Source organism: Bactrocera neohumeralis, chromosome 2, assembly GCF_024586455.1.
Source record: "Bactrocera neohumeralis isolate Rockhampton chromosome 2, APGP_CSIRO_Bneo_wtdbg2-racon-allhic-juicebox.fasta_v2, whole genome shotgun sequence".
Taxonomy (NCBI): domain Eukaryota; kingdom Metazoa; phylum Arthropoda; class Insecta; order Diptera; family Tephritidae; genus Bactrocera; species Bactrocera neohumeralis.
This window is the reverse complement of record NC_065919.1, coordinates 65585382-65607511: the sequence shown is the minus strand read 5'-3', so window position 1 is coordinate 65607511 and position 22130 is coordinate 65585382. Positions and strand designations below refer to the sequence as shown.

Here is a 22130-nt window from a genome sequence, read left to right as displayed (position 1 = left end):
GTATGTATACTTCTATATTGTGTGAAGGAATTCGCCAGCATTTGCTTAGTTTTGCGAAGTGAAGGTCATTAATGAAGACCGTCTTCAGACGAATGAGCACTCCGTACGCGTACTCGCCGCAGATGAGCTAAGATTTTTTTAACGACCCCACAGATGAAGGCGATGATGTATGTTTGTGCATGCGTGTTTATTTGTGCATCAAATGTGCAGACATGGTGTTGAAAATTGGCTCATTTGCTGAAAATTTAATGATTTCAAATGTGTGTCCGCCCTTAACGACTTGGGCTTGCGGACTGAAGACAGCGCGACTAGAAGAATGTACATTACTTTCATATGTGCATGTATGTGTTATGTGTTTATAAGTTGGTAGTAAAACTTACGTATTTCTGCGAGCCTTACAAGACCAAAAACCATCAAATTAAATTAGTTGATGAGATTTTTCTAAGATGCTGCTTGTCCAGATAGTAAATTATTCGAAAAGTTGTCTGCTTTTGTAGCATTTTGATGGAAACTGTTCAAGTGCGCGCACTAGCCTGAGTTGCTTGATCCATTAGTACATTTAATTGGCTCGTTAGAAAATTTCAAAAAAACTCATTAATCAAAAAAACCTTTTCAAAAAATTTTCGAAATCTTGCCGCTAAAGTTTTGAAATTGCAATAATATACGAAATGCTTTTAAAGAGGAAAAACTGTTAACTTCGGCCGCACCGAAGCTAATATGCCCTTCACAGGTGCATTTCTTTTAGTAACTATGTGCTCAGTTTGTATATGCTACAGTAATCCGATCTGAACAATTTTTTTTGGAGATTATGTTATTACCTTAAGCAGTAATCCATGTCAAATTTCGTGAAGATACCACGTCAAATGCGGAAGTTTTCCATACAAGCCCTTGATTTTGATCGTTCGGTTTGCATGGCAGCTACATATATGCTATAGTGAGCCGATCTGAACAATTTCTTCGGAGATTACATTATTGTCTTAGAAAATAATCTATACCAAATTTCGTGAATATATCTTGTCAAATGCAAAAGTTTTCGATACCAGCTCTAGATGAAGACCGTGGAGAGTCGATTCGGTGCCGTTCACGGCAACTCGGCAAAATATAATTGAAAGTGTACAAAATACAGCTAGTGCAAGAACAGAAGCCGTTGAACCTTTCCAAGCGACATCATTTCGCTCTATAGCCAAAAACAAAATCCAAGAAGATCCGATGTTTTCGAGCCAAATTTTGTTAAGCGATGAGGTCCATTTCTGGCCAATGTGTATGTAAAAAAGTAAAATTGGCGCATTTAAGACGAAGAGCAACCAGAAGAAAATCAAGAGCTGCCATTTCATCCAGAAAAAACAAGCGTTTGGTGTGGTTTGTGGGCCGGAAACATCGGTCCTCTTGAAAAATGATGTCAGGGGGAACGCAACCGTCAATATCGACCATTATTGCGCCATGATAAGTGACTATTTGATGCCTGAAATTGAAATTCAACAGGGGAACACTTCGTTGAGTAGACAATTTGACGTTATGAGCCAGTTGATTTGCCACCAAGAACGTGTACAGAGAGTAAAGAGAGATCTTGGATCAAAACATCACGCGTGTCATTCAACTATCAGTCGAAATGCTCGAACGAGCTTTCGAAAATTGGACTCAACGGATGGATCATCTGAGACGTAGCCGCGGCCAACAATTGAAAGAGTTGCTAAAAATATAATGTTCTTTCGAATGATAATTAACATTTTCCATTAAATTTGAAGTTTCTGAGTTTTATCTTTAAAAAATTTGGGGACCTCGGATTGGATATGTATATGTATTTTTTTATTATGTAAAACCAGCTATGGTTATCGAAAGCTTTTAAATGATTTTTTATTTCTAAAGCTCACTATTTTTACGAATTTTCTTTCGCTTTTCATATATGTATATAGAATCAGGTTATCCTCCTCATTTCATATATATAATAGTACTTCATACAAATACACACATGCAACATGTAATTTCCGCCCACTTACCTTTTCTACAAAATAACTTTCACGGCCACCTTTACTTTTAATACAATCATCAATCAATCATTCCGTTATCACTCACCTGTAGCGTAAACGCGAACCGAGTTGAAATAAATCCGAATTATTCGATTGCGAATTCGGCAAAGGCGCGATGCGCACCATGCGAAAGAAGGCGTGATGCTCCACACAGCAGCGCCACAAATGCTTGCAAGCTGTTTTTCGCGGCGTCTCAAAGCCATAGGTGCTGAGCTCGTTCTTTATGAGGTGCGAGAAATGAAGAGAGAAAAAGTATTAACAACATAATTTATTGAATTATTATTATTTTTTTTTGAGGCAGTGTGGTCTTTGAATGAGATTAAGAATATGTATGTGATTTTGCAATATTGTAAGTTATATATTAATATTGCGTGTAAAAGTACTTATCAATGTAAATTTAGAAAATAATTTGCTGCAAGAAAAAACTCTAATAATTTGTTGCGTATTTATGTACACACCAACCTTGCAGGACTCTTAATTAGTATCAATGATTACGTTCAACCTTGTCTAAACGATTTCATTAATAAAAGAAATAGTTTTAGTACGAGGGCTGCTATATATATTCTGGCCTAGGACAACACTAAGTGTTGCCAGGTGCAATCTGACATTTCCATTGGAAAGTTTGACATTTTTTAGCATAACATCACTCAGAACGTTTTGTCATTTAATCGTGAATTGTTTTATTTACAGGGAATTAAATAATTCATCTCGGCCAGGAAATGGAATTAACTCGTGAACATTTTCGTGCGATCATTTTTCACAACTTTCGACGTGGATTATCACGACAAGAGTGCATCGATGAACTAAAATCTTTGTATGGCTATAAAGCACCATCCTATAGCACTGTGAAAAACTGGTACAACGAATTCAATCGTGGCCGACGCTCGCTCAAAGACGAATTCCTTGAAGGTCGTCCAAAAACAGCCGTTGTGCCAGAAAACATCGATGCCGTACGTGAACTGATAATGCAAGACCGTCATGTAACATACCTTCAGATAGAGGCATGCCTATGCATTTCTCCCACCAGCATACATTCGATATTGCATGAACAACTGACCGTAAAAAAGGTTTGTTCTCGTTGGATCCCGCACAATTTGACAATCGCTCAAAAAAGGCTCGTGTGGATTGGTGTAAAGAAATGCTGAAAAAATACGATGGCGGTGCTTCAAAAGACGTTTATAAGATCGTCACAGGTGACAAATCATGGATCTATGCGTATGAGCCCAAAACAAAACAGCAATCGACAAAAAAAAAAAAAAAAAAAAAATAAAAAAAAATTAAAAAAAAACATTTTCGTTGATAAATATGCCTATTTACATTATTAGGCCAGAAATATATATAGCAACCTACGTAGGAGGGCGGAATATTCTGAAGAAACTCTACACTTCACTGTATCCATAAAAAAGAAGTTGGGTTTTCATGCCTAAGGCGATAAGAGGTTCTGTCATCCGAGTCTGTTTTTGGGGGGCTACACAACTCTGGGGAGGGATGGGGACTTTTTCGCTTTAGTTCGCCTTCAAGCAGATGATTTTTTGTCTACCTAGAGGATACTTGATACTCGGTCACCCACAAGTGAATGTCGCTCAGAGAACTTTCCTCACTTGCTTGACCTTCTACACACCACTCCATCGAAAAAGTTAGAGGAAAAGTTCTTGAATTCTTTGTGCTGGCATCCGAGAGATAACAAGGAATCTTAACATCTTATGGTTCATCACAGCACATATTTGGCTAAAAAGTGATATTAAGCGTGTCAATTCTAGACTCGTACCAACACATCCAAATTTTTGCAAAAAGGACGTTAAGTAGAGGTTTTAACAGAGATGCTTGGCAATTTTGCTGAGGACCCAACATTCATCAAAAGATGCGTCTGGCGTTACATGGGTTTAATGTCGAAACTGTCCAACAATCTATCCAAAAATGAATATGAAACCGAAAAAAAAGGAACCCGCTGAAAACATTTATAATGTGTATATGGAAAATTTGATTAAGCATTCACATGTAGTATTGGCTCAAAAGCAGACTATTTTGGACGCTTTATTTTTTTTTTTTTGTATTTAAGTAAGTAGTTCTTTTTATAAGTCATTGAAATGATGAATGGTTTCACCAAAATAGCTATATGGCCTTAGCTTGGAAATCATCAGTTTATGGGAATAACTTTTTTGTGACTGTCATTTGGATACCTAGTTCAAGTAATATGACTCCGTTGGAAGAATTTTTATGAAAGTAAGCCAATTACCATTGCTTTAAGCTCACAAGACCTCTTCGACTATGATATGAAGTACTAAGAGAACATTCCTGAACTATTCTTCTAGAGACCTTATATTATTGGTTTTATATCCTGTCATAATTAGTCCGAATACTATTACTTATTTCGATATATAAATTAACCCGTAGGTTTAAATAGAACATATCGTCCAAAAAAAAATTGTGATTGCTAGCAAAAAACTCGAAATTTCATTTTAAGTCAGCAAGATTCCGGAAGAAGCCTATAAATCCAACTCAAACAGCACAACGGGTCAGAAATGTACTACAAAGCATACCACCTGCGGGTTATGAGTGCACAGCACATTCTGCAATTGTTCCGTTTATATAACAACATATTTAAAATACGAGGAAAGGCTATACCTAACATACATATGTACATCAGTCGGTCGTATCCTAAGTGGACTGTAGTCGGAGATTTCATTTTTTCTTTGACAAAACTGATTAGACGTCACTCAGTCATATAACAGACCTAAGCTGTCTTCCTAATCCTATGAAGTGGGACTTTCAAGATTATTCGAGAACCTGAAAACCGATTGTTCGAATATCCGGTTTGTAACCGTACTTATGAATATTAACCGATTAATACTATTCGAATAGTCTCTATGTGTCTACTGCAATGTATGCTGCGACTATTCGAATAGTTGCTCGGCTGCGAGTATTTGATTTTATCCAGCTATTCGATTAGTCAAACACAAAAGCTCTACTATGAGGTATAGCTACTACCGTGAGACAGTGAAGTACTGAGTTGACAATATGTCTACCTATTTCGGTTAAGCTTAACTAACAAAAAATCAATAAATTAGGTTTAGATCAAATAAACCCAAGTAAGTTTGCATACAAATGACTAATTTTGTGAAAAATTCGGCTTTTATATTCAGAATGAATCGCAGCGTACTATCACGCACTGCACTACCTATATCTTAATATTATAAGAAAAACTTATAAACAAAGAAAGAAATTAGAAAAATAGTTGAGCTCAATGATCTTTTAAATATATTTGCTGTAGTTCGGTTTAAGAAAAGTTCGATGATTTTTGATTCGTATATCCACAAGAATACCTTGCCGGCGTCAGTGTTTAGTTGGACAATAACGAATTTATTAGTTGAAAAGCTTTTGAAGACACGCTAAGTTAAGAAAACTCCGCTCCCAAGCAAAACAAATTCGCAAAACGACACAGAAAATAAAAAAAATTGTACTGGAATCGACACTCAATATACCATAAAAACTGCCAAAGAAGAGTGATATCAAGGTATAAGGATACCCTTCTTTTTCAGAGGTAGTTTCCTTAGTCTGGAGAAAATAATAAATGTCTAATCCAGAGTACGTTAATATACTGGAGAAGGTTATGATACCATTTGCCTGAGGAAAAATTACCTGGAATGATATTTCATGAAGGACAATGACTCCGATCATGCAGCGAAATTCGTTAAGAAATGCTTTCAGGTTCAAAAAAACTGATGTGATGAAGTTACGTACCCAATCCCTTTTGCCTACATCCGATAAAGCACTCTTGAGGCATATTAAAAAAAATAATTGATGGCTTTTGAAACTTTTTGTGATAACCTGAATTTCGATTGATATGTCATTCAGCCCCCAACACGAGCCAATAGATGCTCTGAAGTCTTAAAAATAAGGGCTGTACCACTAAACATTCATTTTATTAATTGAATAAGTATTTTAGTAGGATTATTTTAAAATATTGAAGGTTTTCTAGCTTCAAGCGTTTTGTTTTTTTATATTTTCCAAGCGCAAAGAAAGTGATTAATTTTTTGTGTTTAGAGAATTTAAAAGATATTTTTTTTGTTCCTTATTATGAATTACACTCATTTATGTATGTATGTATTCGAAATACAAAAATTGAGAAATATTATTTCAGCACTTTTTGAAATTTTGAAAGCCGTCGGTTGCAACGAGCATGTTTCTATTATATTTCTCAACACTTTATATGCAAACTCGCGGTCTAAACTGTCAAATAATATATATCACCTACTTCAAGTAACAAAAATATTAACCATTAGCTTTCGCGATATCCACTCATAGTACAGTATAGTGTGAATATATAGCACTAATAACGGAATTCTTTATGCACTAACAACTTTCAAGACCTTCACACCATTCACATGAATACTTTAACTCAATAAATTCACCACATTGCAGTGTGTGTGTGTGTGTTTGTGTGTAGGAATGCATTACTGCTTTTGTGTCGTCAGACAGGCAAGCTTTTCTTCAACTTTTTCGCAGCGCTTCCAAATAAATGGCTTTGCCAACAAGAAATCCCATTCAACAAATATTTCACAAGTGCTTTTGCTTATAAGAAGGCGACAAAGTCAAGCGAAACCTCAAGTTGTGTGCCGCCGTTCTAAGGTTGTGTGTGTGTATTTGATTTCTATATAGTTGTAGGTGTATGTGTGTGATCTGCTGTTTAGCTGTGTCGGTGTGTGTGTGTGTGTGCTTTACGCAGCCTTCGAACGCACCTTCAGTGCAAACAGTGCGAGCACTTGAGGCTTTCAGCGCATTATGTTGAGCGTAAAATGCCTTGACACTTCAGCAAAGACGGCGACGCATTTAATGTGGTGTTTATACAGCACCAGCACCAGTTTGTATGTGTATATGTGTGTGTAGAGCAAATATAAATAATGTTGTTTCTTAAAGAAAAAAGTAAGTTTTCGCAAAGAAAGCGCGTCAAACAGCGCTGAGTGCTTGGCCGAGTGTCGCAAAGGAATTGAATTTATAAGTGCTACTACTTTAAGTAAGTTATATATGTATGTGTGTGTGTGCGCATGCAAATAGTTATGAATAGTGCGCGAACGCTGGCGTATTTACATTTTTATCGCTTATCCGCAGCATGAAATAGCGTCCTTTGTAGTAAACTTTGGCAATGCGCGGCCAATAGTAATGAGCCACTGTCGTCTTGTTGCGCAGCACCACAATGCCACTTGGCGTCAGGCCCAGAAAGTACTCGACGCTGTCCTCGCCCTGCGAAAAGAAAAGAGAGAGATGATGCTGATAAGTAGTTGAATAATAAGTTAGCTCAAAATAAGTGTAAAATTTACAATGCTATAACAACAACTACAGCAGATTATTTGAATGATAAAACTACTGTAGTACAACAACAAAAATTAGATTAAAACATATAAAAAAGTAAAAATCATGAGAAAAAGAAAAAAAAATTGCTTTGGTTGCACCGAAGCACATACCCTTGACAAAATACAAAAAAATTGATGACAGCTATACGCTATAGTGCTTCGATCTGAACAATTTCTTCTGAGCTTTTAGCTTCGTCTTAACCAATAATCCCTACTTGATTTCAAGAAGATATCTTGTCAAATAAAAAAGTTTCCCATACAAGTACTTAATTCCGATCATTCAGTTTATATGGCAGCTATATGCTATAGTAGTCCGATATTAACAGTTCCGACAAATAAACAGCTCCTTGAGCAGAAAAGGACGTCTGCAAAATTTCAGCTCGATATCTAAGAAACTGAGCGACCAGTTCGCGTATATTCAGGCTGGCAGGCGCTGAGTGCTACAAATTTCTTGTCAAACTTTATATACCCGTTGGAGGGTATACAAATAATAATAATGTAAAAAAAATAATAAAAAAGCAAAATTTACACAAATGAGTGCATCCCGTGAAATATGTAAAGCAAAGGAACAACAACAACAAACAAAAAGCTCATCGCCACGCTGAAAAGTTTTGACTCCATAACGCCCGAGCGTGCCAAGTTTTGTAAAGAGGTTATTAAAATTCAATAAAGTTATTAGCCATGTCGTGCACGCTCCATCTTCTGCAGCTTCTACTCGCTACACTCTATTACCCGTGTCAGGAGCGTGCGGGTTGGTGCCTACAACTTGCTGACGGTCATTATCGGTAGATTTTACGTCAAAGTTTTTCTGCGAGTTTATACATAATTCTCTTTTCATGTTGCCTCTTTGTTGTGCAGTTTGACCTTTCAGCAGCTAGCTCGAGATGAATGCCACAGCTTCTGTTGCCTCAACTGCCAAGTATTTGTGGATGCCGGTGATAATTTCACATGAATTTACTTCGAATTCCTTTTGACACTTTCTGCTTATTTGAGAACGGTTTGGGTTCTCTTTACTTTGTGTACTTTTGTAAATCTATTGCTGCACGGATACGTTTTTAGGTACAAGTTTATTTCTGGGTTGGCAAGTAAGTACTTTTTTCATTTGTTCACTTGACCAGTAAAAGACTTGTTAAAGAGTTTAACAGTAAATTGCTTCCGCGATAATAATAATTTTCTCTCTAACTTTTCATTAACTTCAATTTCAATCTTCCAGACAACTGTATTAACTTTCACTCAGAGGTAGTCACCATCAAAATAGCAGTGGATTATAGCTCCGCTGTGCAATCTCTATCCATCAGATGAGCATTCTATAAAATCACAAAACAGCAATACCAGCTTTGAGCAAGCCAAGTTTAAACCACATTATCAATTACAGCAAGCTACTTTATCGTAAGACTTGTATGAGTGTCGAAAACACATCGATTTAGCTCGGAGCTGTACAGTCGATAAGTAGGTCAAAAAAAGAGCTCACGTTCCAAAAGTCGGAGCTCCGTTGACCTCCTGCGATCTGATGTTAGACCAGAGAACGTAAAATATTAATAACAAATATATTTTTATTATTTTACTTCCTCTGGTTAGACTACAGAGCTTCGGCTAAGCCAGCCAACAGCCAGCACTTGTGTGGCTGCAATATCATTAAGCCTAGGTATGTACGGTAGAAATCCATTGAACTATTTGCTCTCAGCAAGGCTCATCTTGCCATGGTTATAGAGCTTCTAATCAGGCAATGCCCAATAGTTGTATTTACAGGTATATCGGGTTAAGCAAAAATAAAAATACTTGTCGAACGCCATTTCTCAAGGCTGCTTCGCGGAAGGCGAATTATTTCCAGTCGTCTTTTTCCCGACTATTCAGTAAGATTCAGGTTGAGACATATCGGGCGTAATACCTTCAGGAAATCAGGTGTTTTATTTAAAATCGGCTATATGGACAACAAAAAATTCGTAGTAGGCAGTTTTTGGCAGCAAAACGGACGGAAGTCAACATCTTGCATCAGTCCTAGATTCCTCGTGATCTTTGTCGCGACGATCAGCCTCGTTACCTAACTGAACAGCTTTGCAATAAAACCAATAAATTTGCAGAGAACCAAAACATTTCTTCACTGCGTCTCTTAATAAAGCCTTTGTTTTCTAGTTTAGAGGGGGAAGTACACCTATTACCATACTTCATAAGGAATAATTTTATTATTATAATTCACGTAATTCGACAGCATTCGACTCCATTATTTCTGCATTAAATTGAAGGTTTTGTTTAACATAGCCAAAACAAATCTATTCAGGTTTAATATCCTCCTTTTTCATAAGCAAAAAACCGAGACACTCGGTCACTCACAAACTTCTCGTATATTGAATTTTTTACCATCAAAATCTGTTATCATTAACAGTTATAGATAACTTGGTACGATGTCCGGATTTTGAGGTGGATGCATAGGAGCCTTCCAACCAAGTTTTTGGAACTTAAGGAGAGTCACTATCGATGAGTGTGGCGTGTCGTTGCCTGGAAGGAACACAATTTCTCCACCCTATCGCATAATGTGATACAGATTTCAAACCATATATTAGAAAAATAATGCTCACTCCCCATATAACGGTACTGTTATCATTTCAATAACTAATGAGATGATTTAACTGGGATTTAATGGAGTCTATGGACTACGGGCGTGGCACCGCCCGCTTTTGGGTCAAAACACATATTTCGAGACCCGCCCGACTGATTTCAACCAAATATGTTATATTTTATGTTACAGTGTTAATATGGGCGAAATCGGATTGCAGCCACGCCTAATTTCTATATAACCAAATTTTAAATTCTCTCTGATTCGTTTCCTTTTGAGGGTACAATTAAAGGGATACATTTTTTAAAGTATACCTTTTATAGCCAAAAATTGTCCAAATCCAACAAAAGCTGTTCCAGCCGTTGGGTACCAAATATTTTGATCCCAGTAAGTACATTGACATTTTAAAGAAAATATCGGTCAGTGTGTGAGAAATGTAATTGAAATTTGGAGAGAGCTCTTTTCTGATAATACTATATCTCTGTATCGAAAATGGTTTAATTCGGGTCATTACTTCCCTGAGCGCCCATACACCTAATATAGAGATAATCGAACTTCCGTGTGACTTTATAGCGCATATATCAGCGAAGATGTTAGTTTTCTTAGAAAATTCAGAGGGCGTTTTTTAATATGTGCATATTTGTGCTTAAAATGATTAAAATCAGGTGAAAACATGATCTAGACCAAATATTACTAAAAATCTTATGTACTTGAAGGTACTTCCGTAGTTTTAATCCTTGCAGTTGCAAGAGTATAAAATGTTCGGTTATACCCGAACTTAAATCTTCCTTATTTATTGTTTTTAAATTAAAGAATATTTTTTCTTGGCTTTTCGAATAGAAACTGGTTTCTACAGACTCTTTTTTATCAAAAGCTACGTCCATTTCAAGCTTAATGTTAACGCTACACCACAACACTGCCAAACCACTAAAGGGCAACTCCGAACTGCCAACGTAAGAAACCAGCACTCATAAACCACACGGTCACGTGGTTGATACGAGTTAATAAATTTCCAATTGAGAAATGTATTTAAGTTAAAAGAAGATTATGGACGCCATAAAAATTTCATTCGCTTATTTATTAAAACACTAAAATAATAAAATTCGATGACAATACGGCGATAACGGCATGCTAATATCGGAAAAGGGCGGCAAGAGAGCGAGCCACACAGGCACGGAAGTCGAAAACTGACAATGTGACAGCAGTAAGGAGGAGAGTGGGATATGGGGTGCGCCAATTAGGGTTCATACAATGTTGTGCGGACGTTTTCGAGTTCGAAACGCTGTGGCTGTGCCGGTCGCGGCACTTTCGGTTATAATTCGTTTGTAGAGCAACCGAAATAACCAATAAAAATGTGAACACACACACCAGCAGGCACATTGTTTGTATGTATGCCAGTAGCAGTATGGTTTTATTCGCCAGCGAACAGGCGCGCGAGCGTCTGAAGGTGATTTATTTCGTCGTGATATCAAAAATGCCATAAAAAATGTAAATGAAGCGAGAATTTACGCAGCAACATAAAAACGAAAACTAAAGGGACAATGTAAAAATGCCAAATGTGTATATGTGTGTATGTGATTATAGTGCAAACATTGTTGCTGTAGCTTTCATGTGGCTCACGCTTCACTTGCTGCCGGTTAAGTGTATAATGACCGAGAATGAAATTGGTGTGGAAGCGGCGCGCAAGGATAATAAAATAACGGAAGGAAACAAGTCGAATTGGTCAAGGAGTCCGCCGACAACCGGCTGCGATGGCGACAATGAGTGCCAAAATAGTGACAAATGACTGAGTGTCGAAATGAACGAGCGTATGAATGAATGAATGAACGAATGTATAAATTAATGGCCAGCCATATGGCGGCTGAAGGCTTTAACTTATCTCAGAGTGTGCTCGGAGGGGTAGGAATTAAATATTGTGAGTGTCGCCTTGTTTTATTATGTGATATTTATGTTTGAGCCACCGTTAGTGATAAAAGTGAGTTGTGAAATGAGATAATTTGGTGGTTTGTTGGGGTGGGGTTGAGTAGCTTCATTCAGTGATGAGTTAAAGAATTTTAACAAAATTGTGGCTTTTCAGCAAAGTTGGATATTGCGCCCAATTGTAGGCAACAGATGCTAGGGTCAGTAGACGCTGCCTTGTACACCATTGTTACTTGGTTAGAGAGCGCCATGAGGCATAAGAAGTTTGCAGTGGGAACCTTGCACAATATCGAGAATGGGGATTCGATAACGTACTGCCGGATTTAGACATTAGAGCCCTGAATAGGTTTGTGGTTAAATCGAAGTGTAAACATTTCATTTTCAGTTATTTCTGCATTGCGATAGAACGGTTGTGGCCAAAAGGGCCAGTGCAGTTCACTGGTTCAAGGTTTCCAATATTTTTTTTGGAAATGTGTGGTGACTACCCACGCTGATAGTAAAATAGTGATATTAGACTTGGCCTCGCTGATCGTCTGCTCGAGACTGGATTCTTAATTTTTGCATTTAGTTAGCAAAAGTTCACACTGCAATAGTTGTAGGAATTCTATCTGGACTTTTTCCGATCGGGAGTCATTAGCGAATATTGAAGTTACTAAAGCTGGGTCGAAGAGGTTGAGATAGAATCATCTCAACTCCTCCTTCATGAATGTCCCGTTTTTACCAAATCAAAACTAAATCACCTTAGATTTAACGGCTTTAGTAAACTAAGTACCATAGGAAGCAGATAACTGGGCAGATTCAAGATTCCATTCAAGACTTTTCCCGATTTTTTTTTTGGTTTTAATTTTCAGAATTGGTCTTTTGTACCTCTTACAATATTTAAGTAATATTCCACTAAAAACTATTTTTATGTCCATCCTTTAAATACTCTCCCCAGGTCTGCTTTAATTCCATACACCGAATGACAACTTTTTTTTAATTTATCTCCCTAAATTTGGCTGCCTTAGCCTTAGCCTCTGCAACTGTAAACGTTTACGCCCGATTTGTACCTGTTTCGCAATTTTCCTTTGTGCTTTGATCTCCACAGCTAATCAATAACATAAAACATCAAACTACAACATCAAAGCAACATTTTCCTAAACCCGCTTATTAAGCGATTTCACCTTGTTGTTTTGTTTCTATTTTTCCCGCTTTTCTATTCAATTAGCATTTCCATTTACTTACCAACACCGGATGCAAATCCACGCCGTACATATCGTGCCATTTAACTTTGTCTAAATAATTTAGCTCCGCTGTCGCCGGTGACATGCCCATTAATTGCTGATGAAGTTCGGCGACACGTGTTTCCAGTTCGCTGCTCTGATTCGGCAGCAAACGAAACTCGGACACATAACCTTTGGAGTGACGCCGCTGATCGTAATCCCCCAATTCGGCTGCAACAAAATGAGGGGGAAATTAAAAGCGTTGTTAATGGGGTTAAATAATGTTGAAGAGATTCATAGTCAAAGGCAATCAATTTAGATTCAATTAAAAACATTACTTAAAGCAATATATATTTATTATATTTTGTATAATGTTTGGGAAAAAAATGATTTTCCAAATACAACAAAAATTATCTTTCAATTTAAATATCTATAAAATTTATAGAATTTGCGGAAACGTTGGACCTTCTCAGCAACAACTTTTAGAAAATAGCCAAAGTCAGTGGTATACCCTAAGTATTTGTTTCAAAATACTACTATGAATAGTAAGACTTTATTTATAATTTTAAAATTCTTAATTTATTCTTCAAAATCTATGGCGTTCCTCTCCAAGTAATTCCCCTTGGCCTCAATACACTTGTGCCAGCGATTTTTCCAATCCTCGAAGCAGTTGTTAAAGCCAACCTCCGGAATAGTCTCCAAGCGATTCATGATTATTGTCTTCAATTGACTCAAAACTGTTTCCCCGGACGGTCGTTTGAGTTTGCTGAATAGCCGGAAGTCACACGGAGTTAAATCAGGCGAATCAGGTGTTTGTGGTACGTTATTGATTGAAAATTTGGCGAAAAACTCACGAAGAATCAATGCAGTATTCTACCGTGGTCCAAAAATCAAGAGTTCTCAGCCCATAATTCCAGCCTCTTTTTACGTATAACTTCACGCAAACGCCACATAACAATCAAATCGGAACAATTGGAAGGAATTCGGAGTGCACCACATAATCGAAGAAAACTGTCAACATAACATTGATTTTTAACCTGCTTTCATGTGGTTTTTTCGGCTTCAGCTCAACTTTGCCACGATATTCGGCCGATTGACTGTCTTTTATAGATCGTAAGCATAGATTCCAGAGTCATCTCCAGTAATGATACGTTTCATGATAACCGGATAGTCGGAAAGTATTGTTTCACAGATATTAATGCGACGTTGGTTTTCGAAAAAGTTGTGTGATTTTGAAAATTATCGTGCTTTCACTTTTCTTAGCCCTAAATGTTCTTTTAAAATCGTTTTCTGTGGTCCTTTCGATATATCAACGATGCTAGCAGGATCTCTGTCTGTTAATCGTTCATTCTAAAGCACCAATTTCTAATTTATTTACACGTTGATCATCAGTTGATGCTGATGGCCGTCCCGGACGCGGTTCGTGGAGTAATTTGTACCTAACACAAATCCTACCTGCGACAAACACCGAAGGCCTTTTTAACTGTCTGAACGTCTCGGCACCAGAGATTTGATTCCACACACAAAATTTAATGGAACTTCTTTGTCGAAAAACTTTACTTCAGAAAGACAAGCGTATACTAAACACTAATGATTATTTTGATGTGGCATTTAGCACAAAAAGTCACTGACAGTCATGCCAACCTAGAAAGAAGTCTTGCTAGTTTTTGTCCACAGTAGTGCATATATTCTTCTACATTTATTGTTTTCTCACAAAAGATTATTTGAAAAGACAAATAACGGTTTTTACAAATATTGTATCAGTATTGGATTTTACGAGTTGGTTTTATCCGTTGGTTTTCTGTGGATTGAGTATCTCACCAGAGAGTGATTAAAACCAGGATGGTATCAATAAGATACCTTAACTGTTTGTACAAAATAACTTTATATCGGAGTATAAACAAATTCGAGTCTCACCATTATTAGAGTGATTAAAACAAACCAAAAGAAACAGGGTTCTGATAGCATAGACGATTTTAAATTGATAAAAAAATGTTCTGCAAGGTTTGATCTAGAATACGTATAAACCTTTGAAATAATCTGTTGAGAGATGAAGATTTAAGTAAGCAATACAAAAATTAAATGATATTGAAGAAGAGGTGATTTTTTAAACTTGATAACTTTTTTAAAAAAAAAAACGCATAAAATTTGCAAAATCTCATCGGTTGTTCTTTATTTGAAACTTTAGATTGGTTCATGACATTTACTTTTTGGTTTCCATACCATTATTAAAGGTAAGTTATAAAAGCCCGAATTTCTTCGGAAATATTATTAAAAATGGTAGACTTTAGACTTGACGTAGCCCCACAAAAAATAGTCTAAAGGCGTTAAATCGCATGATCTTGGTAGCCAACTTACGGGTCCATTTCTTGAGATGAATTGTTTTCCGAATCCCTCAAAATGGCCATAGAATCGCGAGCTGTGTGGCACAGCGCCATCTTGTTCTGTCAACCAAGTTCAGTTCTTCCATTTTTGGCAACATAGACGATTTAAAATGCGTGATGAAAAATAAATGATTCCACCAGCGTACAAACCACACCAAACAGGTTTGATCTAGAAAACGTCAAGTCTATAAACTATTCCAGCTTTGGAAGAAATAATCTGTTGAGAGATGAATTGGATTTGGACCACCTAAGAAGCCGCGGTCAATAATTAAAAACGTTTAAATGATGCAAATTTTTGAAAAGAGATATACTAACAAATAGCTAAACAAATTAGAAGACAAATGACTGTTTTTACTAGATTTAATGTTTTTATAAGAGATTGGCACAATATGTGATGATGGTTAGGTACATCATCAGAAGACTAAAGTTAGTACAAAGCAGACTGGTACGATAGATCCAAATTGGAAATTCCTCGACAAATCGAAAATGCAAATTATAATGTGTGAAGCAACGTCGAACTCAGATCCAGTCGAGCTCTTTTAGGTTGAGAAACATAACCGAAAATCGTCTAAAACATAGTGAAATATTTAAGGTCCTCCTGATTGCTATACTATTTAAGCCAAAGTATAAGTCAAAAGCATAAAAAAGGAATGTCTACATCAGTTTTGAGACAGTAGTTAAGAAGTCTTTTCGCACAAAGTTTTCACTCAACTCTCCTATGTTGTTCTTTAAAACCGTGAAAGTATCGTCAGAAATTACGAAAAAGAGCCCTGAGCTCTCAATGTTGTAACTAACACTTGACTCACTCACAAAAACCGTCTAATAAAATTTCTGCTAAGTCGAATCGTTCAAAGTATTTCTAGGATAAAATACAACCTTAAAGAGTATAAAGTTTACAATTTTTTACATTAAATCACAAAAATGTGCCTCAAAGTAATAAAACCTCCTATTTTTAATAACTTTTATAAGGAAAAACTTGTAAGAATTTTTTTGGAATGTGTTATATATTTTCCTTATTTTAACTCAAAACAAAATACTAATTTTTCTTATAAACGAACAATTATCATAAAATTTTTTTGATACCTGAAATTGATTGTGTAATAATTTTTTACGCATAGAAGTGTAAATACATACAGACATAGTATTATTCAAGTACTTCGGTTGGTGTGTCTAAAAATAAGCATAATCTGTTAAATGAGGCTCATCATAACAGCAATCTTCAAGCGCCTCAGTCTCGAAAATGGCTAAAACGAGCTGAAAATGTGGAAAACTGTCTCCTTGACTCGCCGCCTGCCTGTCGTTGCTGGCGCTTTGATTGCCTCTTTGCGCCTCATTAAGTGATTTTAATAAAACACAATAAATTTCTCAAATCAATTGCGACTTATTAATATTTTGCTTAATGAGCCTGAAAGAAATTTAATGCTAAATGAGCTATATATACATATAATCATAATCGGATAGAAGTTATTCGCATACAATTTTGGTCCACTCGCATATAGGCGACAGAAGCGGAAGTAATTTATTCATAAAATGAAAGAAATTATTTTAATATGATTTTAAAGATTTCGTATATCTGGTAATTGTCATTTAGATTTAACTTTTGATTTTCGAATATTTTTAAGGTAAAAATGAAAGAACATTCGATAGAGTGAAAAGAAAAACTCAACCAACTGGTCACTCTCTCTTTTGTGATAGAGTTTTGAGAGGATGTTCACTTACGCTCTCGCTTCTGATTACGGTATAAACGATGGCATAACAGGAAGTGTACGAAGATGCCATAAAGCGGTTCGCTGCTCTCTGCATAACGGGAGCTCCCATGCCTGTCGCAAGAGACGCGACTAAAATCCAAAGTTTGTTATTTGGCTTGCCTCGAAATATTAGCATAGTCTTGTCAGACATAGTGCTACAATATTCAGTTTGAACTGATGTTATAGACTTTGTATGAGATTCCATCTAATGAAAAGATATTTCAAGTTCAAGCGACAAATGTTACCGGTCTTGAGTTTGATGATTGCTCAACTGGTAGTAGAAAAAGCTACAAAGTCTGACCGGATACTTAAATCTGGTACCACGGAGAGCAGTTAGCCGTTGGAGTTCCCTTACATCTGCTCATTGGGTTTAGCTATTTGGGGAGACTCGTGTTGGCTGTAGTTCAAACGCAAAGACAGGTAGAATTGAAAATTCAGTTCAGTGTGGAGTCACACTGCGGCTGGGTGCCGGACCCACAGCAAAAAAGATGTTTTAGGTCGTTCTCAAACCCTACCAAGGTGGAAAACGTGTCCCTTCACCTTATTATTAGGTTGGACAACCAGACCAATTGGAGCCAAATAATGCTTACATGTTTGTACTATGAAGGGTGCTGGTCGACGCATTGTATTGATCTATATGTTTTTAAGCATCGTGGGGTAAGGCCACAACAAATGTTGTTATATGTGAGAGAACGAAACAAGTCATATTAAAAGATAGTGGATGGCGCAGGAGTGCACCGTCCAACAGCGGAACTTTCCACATCTACAAGGATGAATGAAGAATAGCTGATGGCGTGAAGGTAGATCACAGGCGACCCTTCAAGCTGCCAAATTACTGCAGTATCTTTTATGCAGAATTTTGCAGGGGTTGCAAGTATAAACCCTAATATTCTGAGTTTTTCTTCTCAAAAAGTACATATTCTTTGCTCAAGCTTTCTCGATAATATCTTCACTTGAAATAGCTAAATAAATTAAAAAAAAGTACGTTTACCGAAAAAGTCTTCGGAATATGAGATTTAAAAATTAGTTTGATGCTTCACCTTTCACTACAAGCTAAAAGGTTCTAAGGTTTGCAACCAAAATGGAGATCACACGTGGCCTGCACACGGCAATCTTTTGTGCATACAGAAAAATTTGGCTCTAAAATGTTGGATCTTCTTGGAACTTTGCAGGAGCCCGTAGAGGGCAGCGATGCCTCTGGCAAAGTAGAGCGGCTTCACTTCTTCTACAACCTGTATTTTGTACGCTTTCAATTTAGGATCTCGACGAAAAATGCGCCAAGTCTTTCCATACGTCGGTCCGAGTAGCTGCGAACGGCACCGAATCGACTCTTCACGGTCTTCATGTACACTCTCAGCTTCGGCTGTTATATTTTCTTCACAGCGGACTGGACGTGCTTTGTCGAATATTATACATTAATGAATGCTATGTGTGATGGTGTTGCGGTTAGTACGCTTAGTAGGCCGATTACGTTGACCAGAAGTTTAATAATAAAGTGGAACAATTTGTTGCCGTTGATCAGGCATAAGTCTATCCATGATGAAATGTCAAACATTACTGAATAAGAATAATATGGCAGCTTGACACGACTTACGCGTGATCTGTCAAAAAAGGGCTATTGAAAAAAGTACCCTCTACTTGGATCACCTTTTATAACTTTTATATCGAAATTCCGTTAAATAATTTAATAAATAATTTTACTTACATTGCACAACGAACGCTCCCAATTCTGCAGCCAACTCGAATGCAACCGGTAATCTGCCTTGTAGGACATCTTGCTTCACTTGTAGAAACAGTTGATACCTGACAAAAAGCAAAATTATTAGATTTGCAATTAAGAAAACTTAGTCATATAAATAAATATAAAAAACGAATAATATATTTCTTTGTAAATGCTTTAAAGCAAGTTATTCGAGGCCACATAGCCTCTAGTAGGCGCGTTTTTTCAACGAAAGCCATCAACCAAACACCTCTTTATGACCGCAATGTTCAAAGCCAGCCAATACAATAAATCATTTAATGCGTTAAAATAAGTTTGCCTTTTGAAAATCGAATTATTAGCGTTTAAACAAAGCCTCAACCTTAAACGGCTGCATAAACCTCGCCTAACCTGGCTATCATCGAGCGAAAATGAAACAGCTGAGTGCACACGAATGCCAAGCTTGTTGCTGCATTTTAGGCACATTGTTGTTGTTATACTTGTATGCCGACAATTAAAGTGCAGTGCCAACACTCCAAGGCTACATAACGGTATAATCGCAGCGCATAATCAATTCGCCATCGAGCCAAATGGCAATAAACGTTAATAGGCCTAAAACAAGGCACAAATACACGCATATATGAATATATATTCTATATATGTATATGTAAGCGAGCTAAAAGCATTAACACACACACACACACAGATGCAGAGTAGATTTATGCCTCTGCAATATTATTATGTTGCTTTAACCCACGCCCAGCGGCTCAGAGCTCGAGTTAGTCGCCTATTAGCGTCTGTTATGCACCAGCGGAAATGCTCGATTGCGGGCGTGTGAGTGTGCGTATGTGTGAGTGTGAGTGTGCGCTTACAATACACTTCAACTGACAGGATATAACAATATTGTGCGTAAACAAACGCATTTATTGTATAGGCTTAACGAATTTTAGACGCAGCGGGCGAGTGAGCGACACTTGATTGGATTGTATGCGTATATGTATGTGTGCATGTGTGTGCGTGCGTCAGAATTCGCAGCAGACGGTAAATATTGTATGGCTAGTCGATGTATTGCACCCACAAGTGCTCGGCAAACTACTACAGCTAAGCAAATACACAGATATGCAGATAGATCGCCACAAATATTTTCATTAGGGCGGACCAAAAAAAAAACTTTTACTTGAATACCCTGCAAAAGGAATATTAAGCATGCCACAAGGTTTGTAAAGGAAGGAAACATCGGAGATCCTGTAAAATATATATACAAATGCTCAGCATGATGAGCCATATCCGTCCGTCTGTACACCCCCGAATTAGTACCCCTATGTTTAAATTATCGATCTGAAATTTCGCACACGTGCTTTTCTCTCTAAGAAGCTGCTCATTTATCGTACACGGCGATATCGGACCACTATAGCATAAAGCTGTCATACAAACTGAACGATCGGACTAAAGTACTTATATGGAAAGCTTTTTCATTTGACGAGTTATCTTCACAAAATTTGGCCTGGATTATTGTCTACTGCAGGGACGTAATATCCGAAGAATTAGTTCAGATCGAATCACTATAACATATAGCTGCCATACAAATTGAACGATCGAAATCAATTGCTTGTTGGGAATATTTTCTTTTTGAGAAGGATATTATAGCCGCGGTGCAACCGAAGTTAACGTGTCTTCTCCATTTCAAAGATTTTTTAACGAGATCTAGGGAAAAAAATTAAAAAAACCTAAAAAAAAAATTTTCGCCCCACCCTAATAAGCAATCACATGCATAAAAAATATCTTATTTATATATATATATATTTTAATTATATGTATATATGTATATATCGTTACGTTAATGCTTAATCAGTTGGCTAACATTTGCTTATGCACATAAGCAAATACGCTTACATACTTAACTGGATACTTAAGTACTTATGTAATTGCGAAAGTTGCCTTGCCGTATTGTTTGCTTAGTTGTTGTTGCAGTTGACCATTTTCAATGGCTCGATCGATTATGTCTCGAAAATATTTGCCAACAAACACACTTGTTTGTTGCCTCAAACGGAAATATTTGTTTAATTGCGAATTTCCGGCGACTCATTAGGGCGATTAAAATTTGTTGCAACGGTTCTTCAAAAGGTTTTCTCAGCTTCTATAATCCAATATACTTGTACAATGTACATACATACATATGTCGATAATGAGATTGTGTAACAATAATAAATATTCAGTCTTTTATTTAAATTGCACAAAAATATGCTTATGTAAGTATTCACGTACACATATAAGCCTTTTGGCGCAAATATTTACTTGCCTTAAGCTTAAATTTTGCGCATTAGCAATTATTATTATGCATTTCTTTGAAGTGGACAAATATTTGTTTGTTGCAAAGTAATTTTGTGTCAAAATAGAAATGCTTTTTGATTTTGATTTGTGGTTTTAAATTTCGAAATTTCTGTGCTAATTGCTTCTGAGAAGCAAATATTAGTTTTACTTATGGCATTTGGGCAAATTTTTGGATATTTCTGCATGTAAGCAATTTTTGTAACGTTAGATTATATTGGAAGGAATACATAAGCATATACTTGTGAAGTTCTATATTGGTTTTGGGAGATAGTAATATCCAATATAGTTAAACATATTTAAAATTCTTCTCAAGCTTAAAACAGTCAACCATTGATGCCAAAGAATGTTCTCTGAACGGTAATAAATATTGCCCATTAAATTTGAAGTGTCTCTGTTTTTCTTAAAAAAACCAGGAACATCGAAATGGATCATAGCGTTTCGATGGTTCAGACAAATGAGCAGCTTCTTGAAAAGGAACGAACGTGAATAAAGTTTCAGTTTGACATCTCAGGGGCTAGCTCGCGTATATACAAATAGACGGGCATGCCTAAATAGACTCAGTTCGTCCCGCTGATCATTTGTATGTATATACTATATGTGATTCTGTTTAGAGTAAAGAAATGATAGCTCTTGTCTGTTTCAGTAATGCAAATCCGGCTGTTGGGGAAACGGCTTGTATTTCTTATTGTAAGTTAATCATTATTAGGAGTTTACGCAGTCAATTAAAGTATTCTTCAATGATACAATTATTTTATAAGTTTCGTCTCAAAAATATTGGTTTTCTTATAATGCAAAAGAATTTTATTTGTCTTCTTGTGGTAGCGCTACAAAGACGAATATAACCTTTGTTGAAGAGAAAAGCTTTTGCGGTTGCACTAGGTTGAACTAGTGGTATGCAAATGAAGAAATTGTAC

General features: G+C 36.7%; 2 protein-coding genes across 8 annotated transcripts in view; both read right to left on the bottom strand.

The window, feature by feature from the left end:
• LOC126750942 (odorant receptor 7a-like) overlaps window positions 1-22130 on the bottom strand; it is a 249900-nt gene that overhangs the window by 64217 nt on the left and 163553 nt on the right. The window lies entirely within an intron of this gene.
• Window positions 1-22130, bottom strand: part of LOC126750922 (hornerin) — a 145028-nt gene that overhangs the window by 75029 nt on the left and 47869 nt on the right. For all 7 annotated transcript variants that reach the window (XM_050460723.1, XM_050460774.1, XM_050460754.1 and 4 more), the window contains exons 4-7: window positions 18892-18989; window positions 13077-13285; window positions 7116-7268; window positions 2074-2246 (exon numbers count right to left, since the gene is read on the bottom strand). In XM_050460723.1, coding sequence (XP_050316680.1) covers window positions 2074-2246; window positions 7116-7268; window positions 13077-13285; window positions 18892-18989 — 633 coding nt within the window. The remainder of the gene's footprint in view (window positions 1-2073; window positions 2247-7115; window positions 7269-13076; window positions 13286-18891; window positions 18990-22130) is intronic.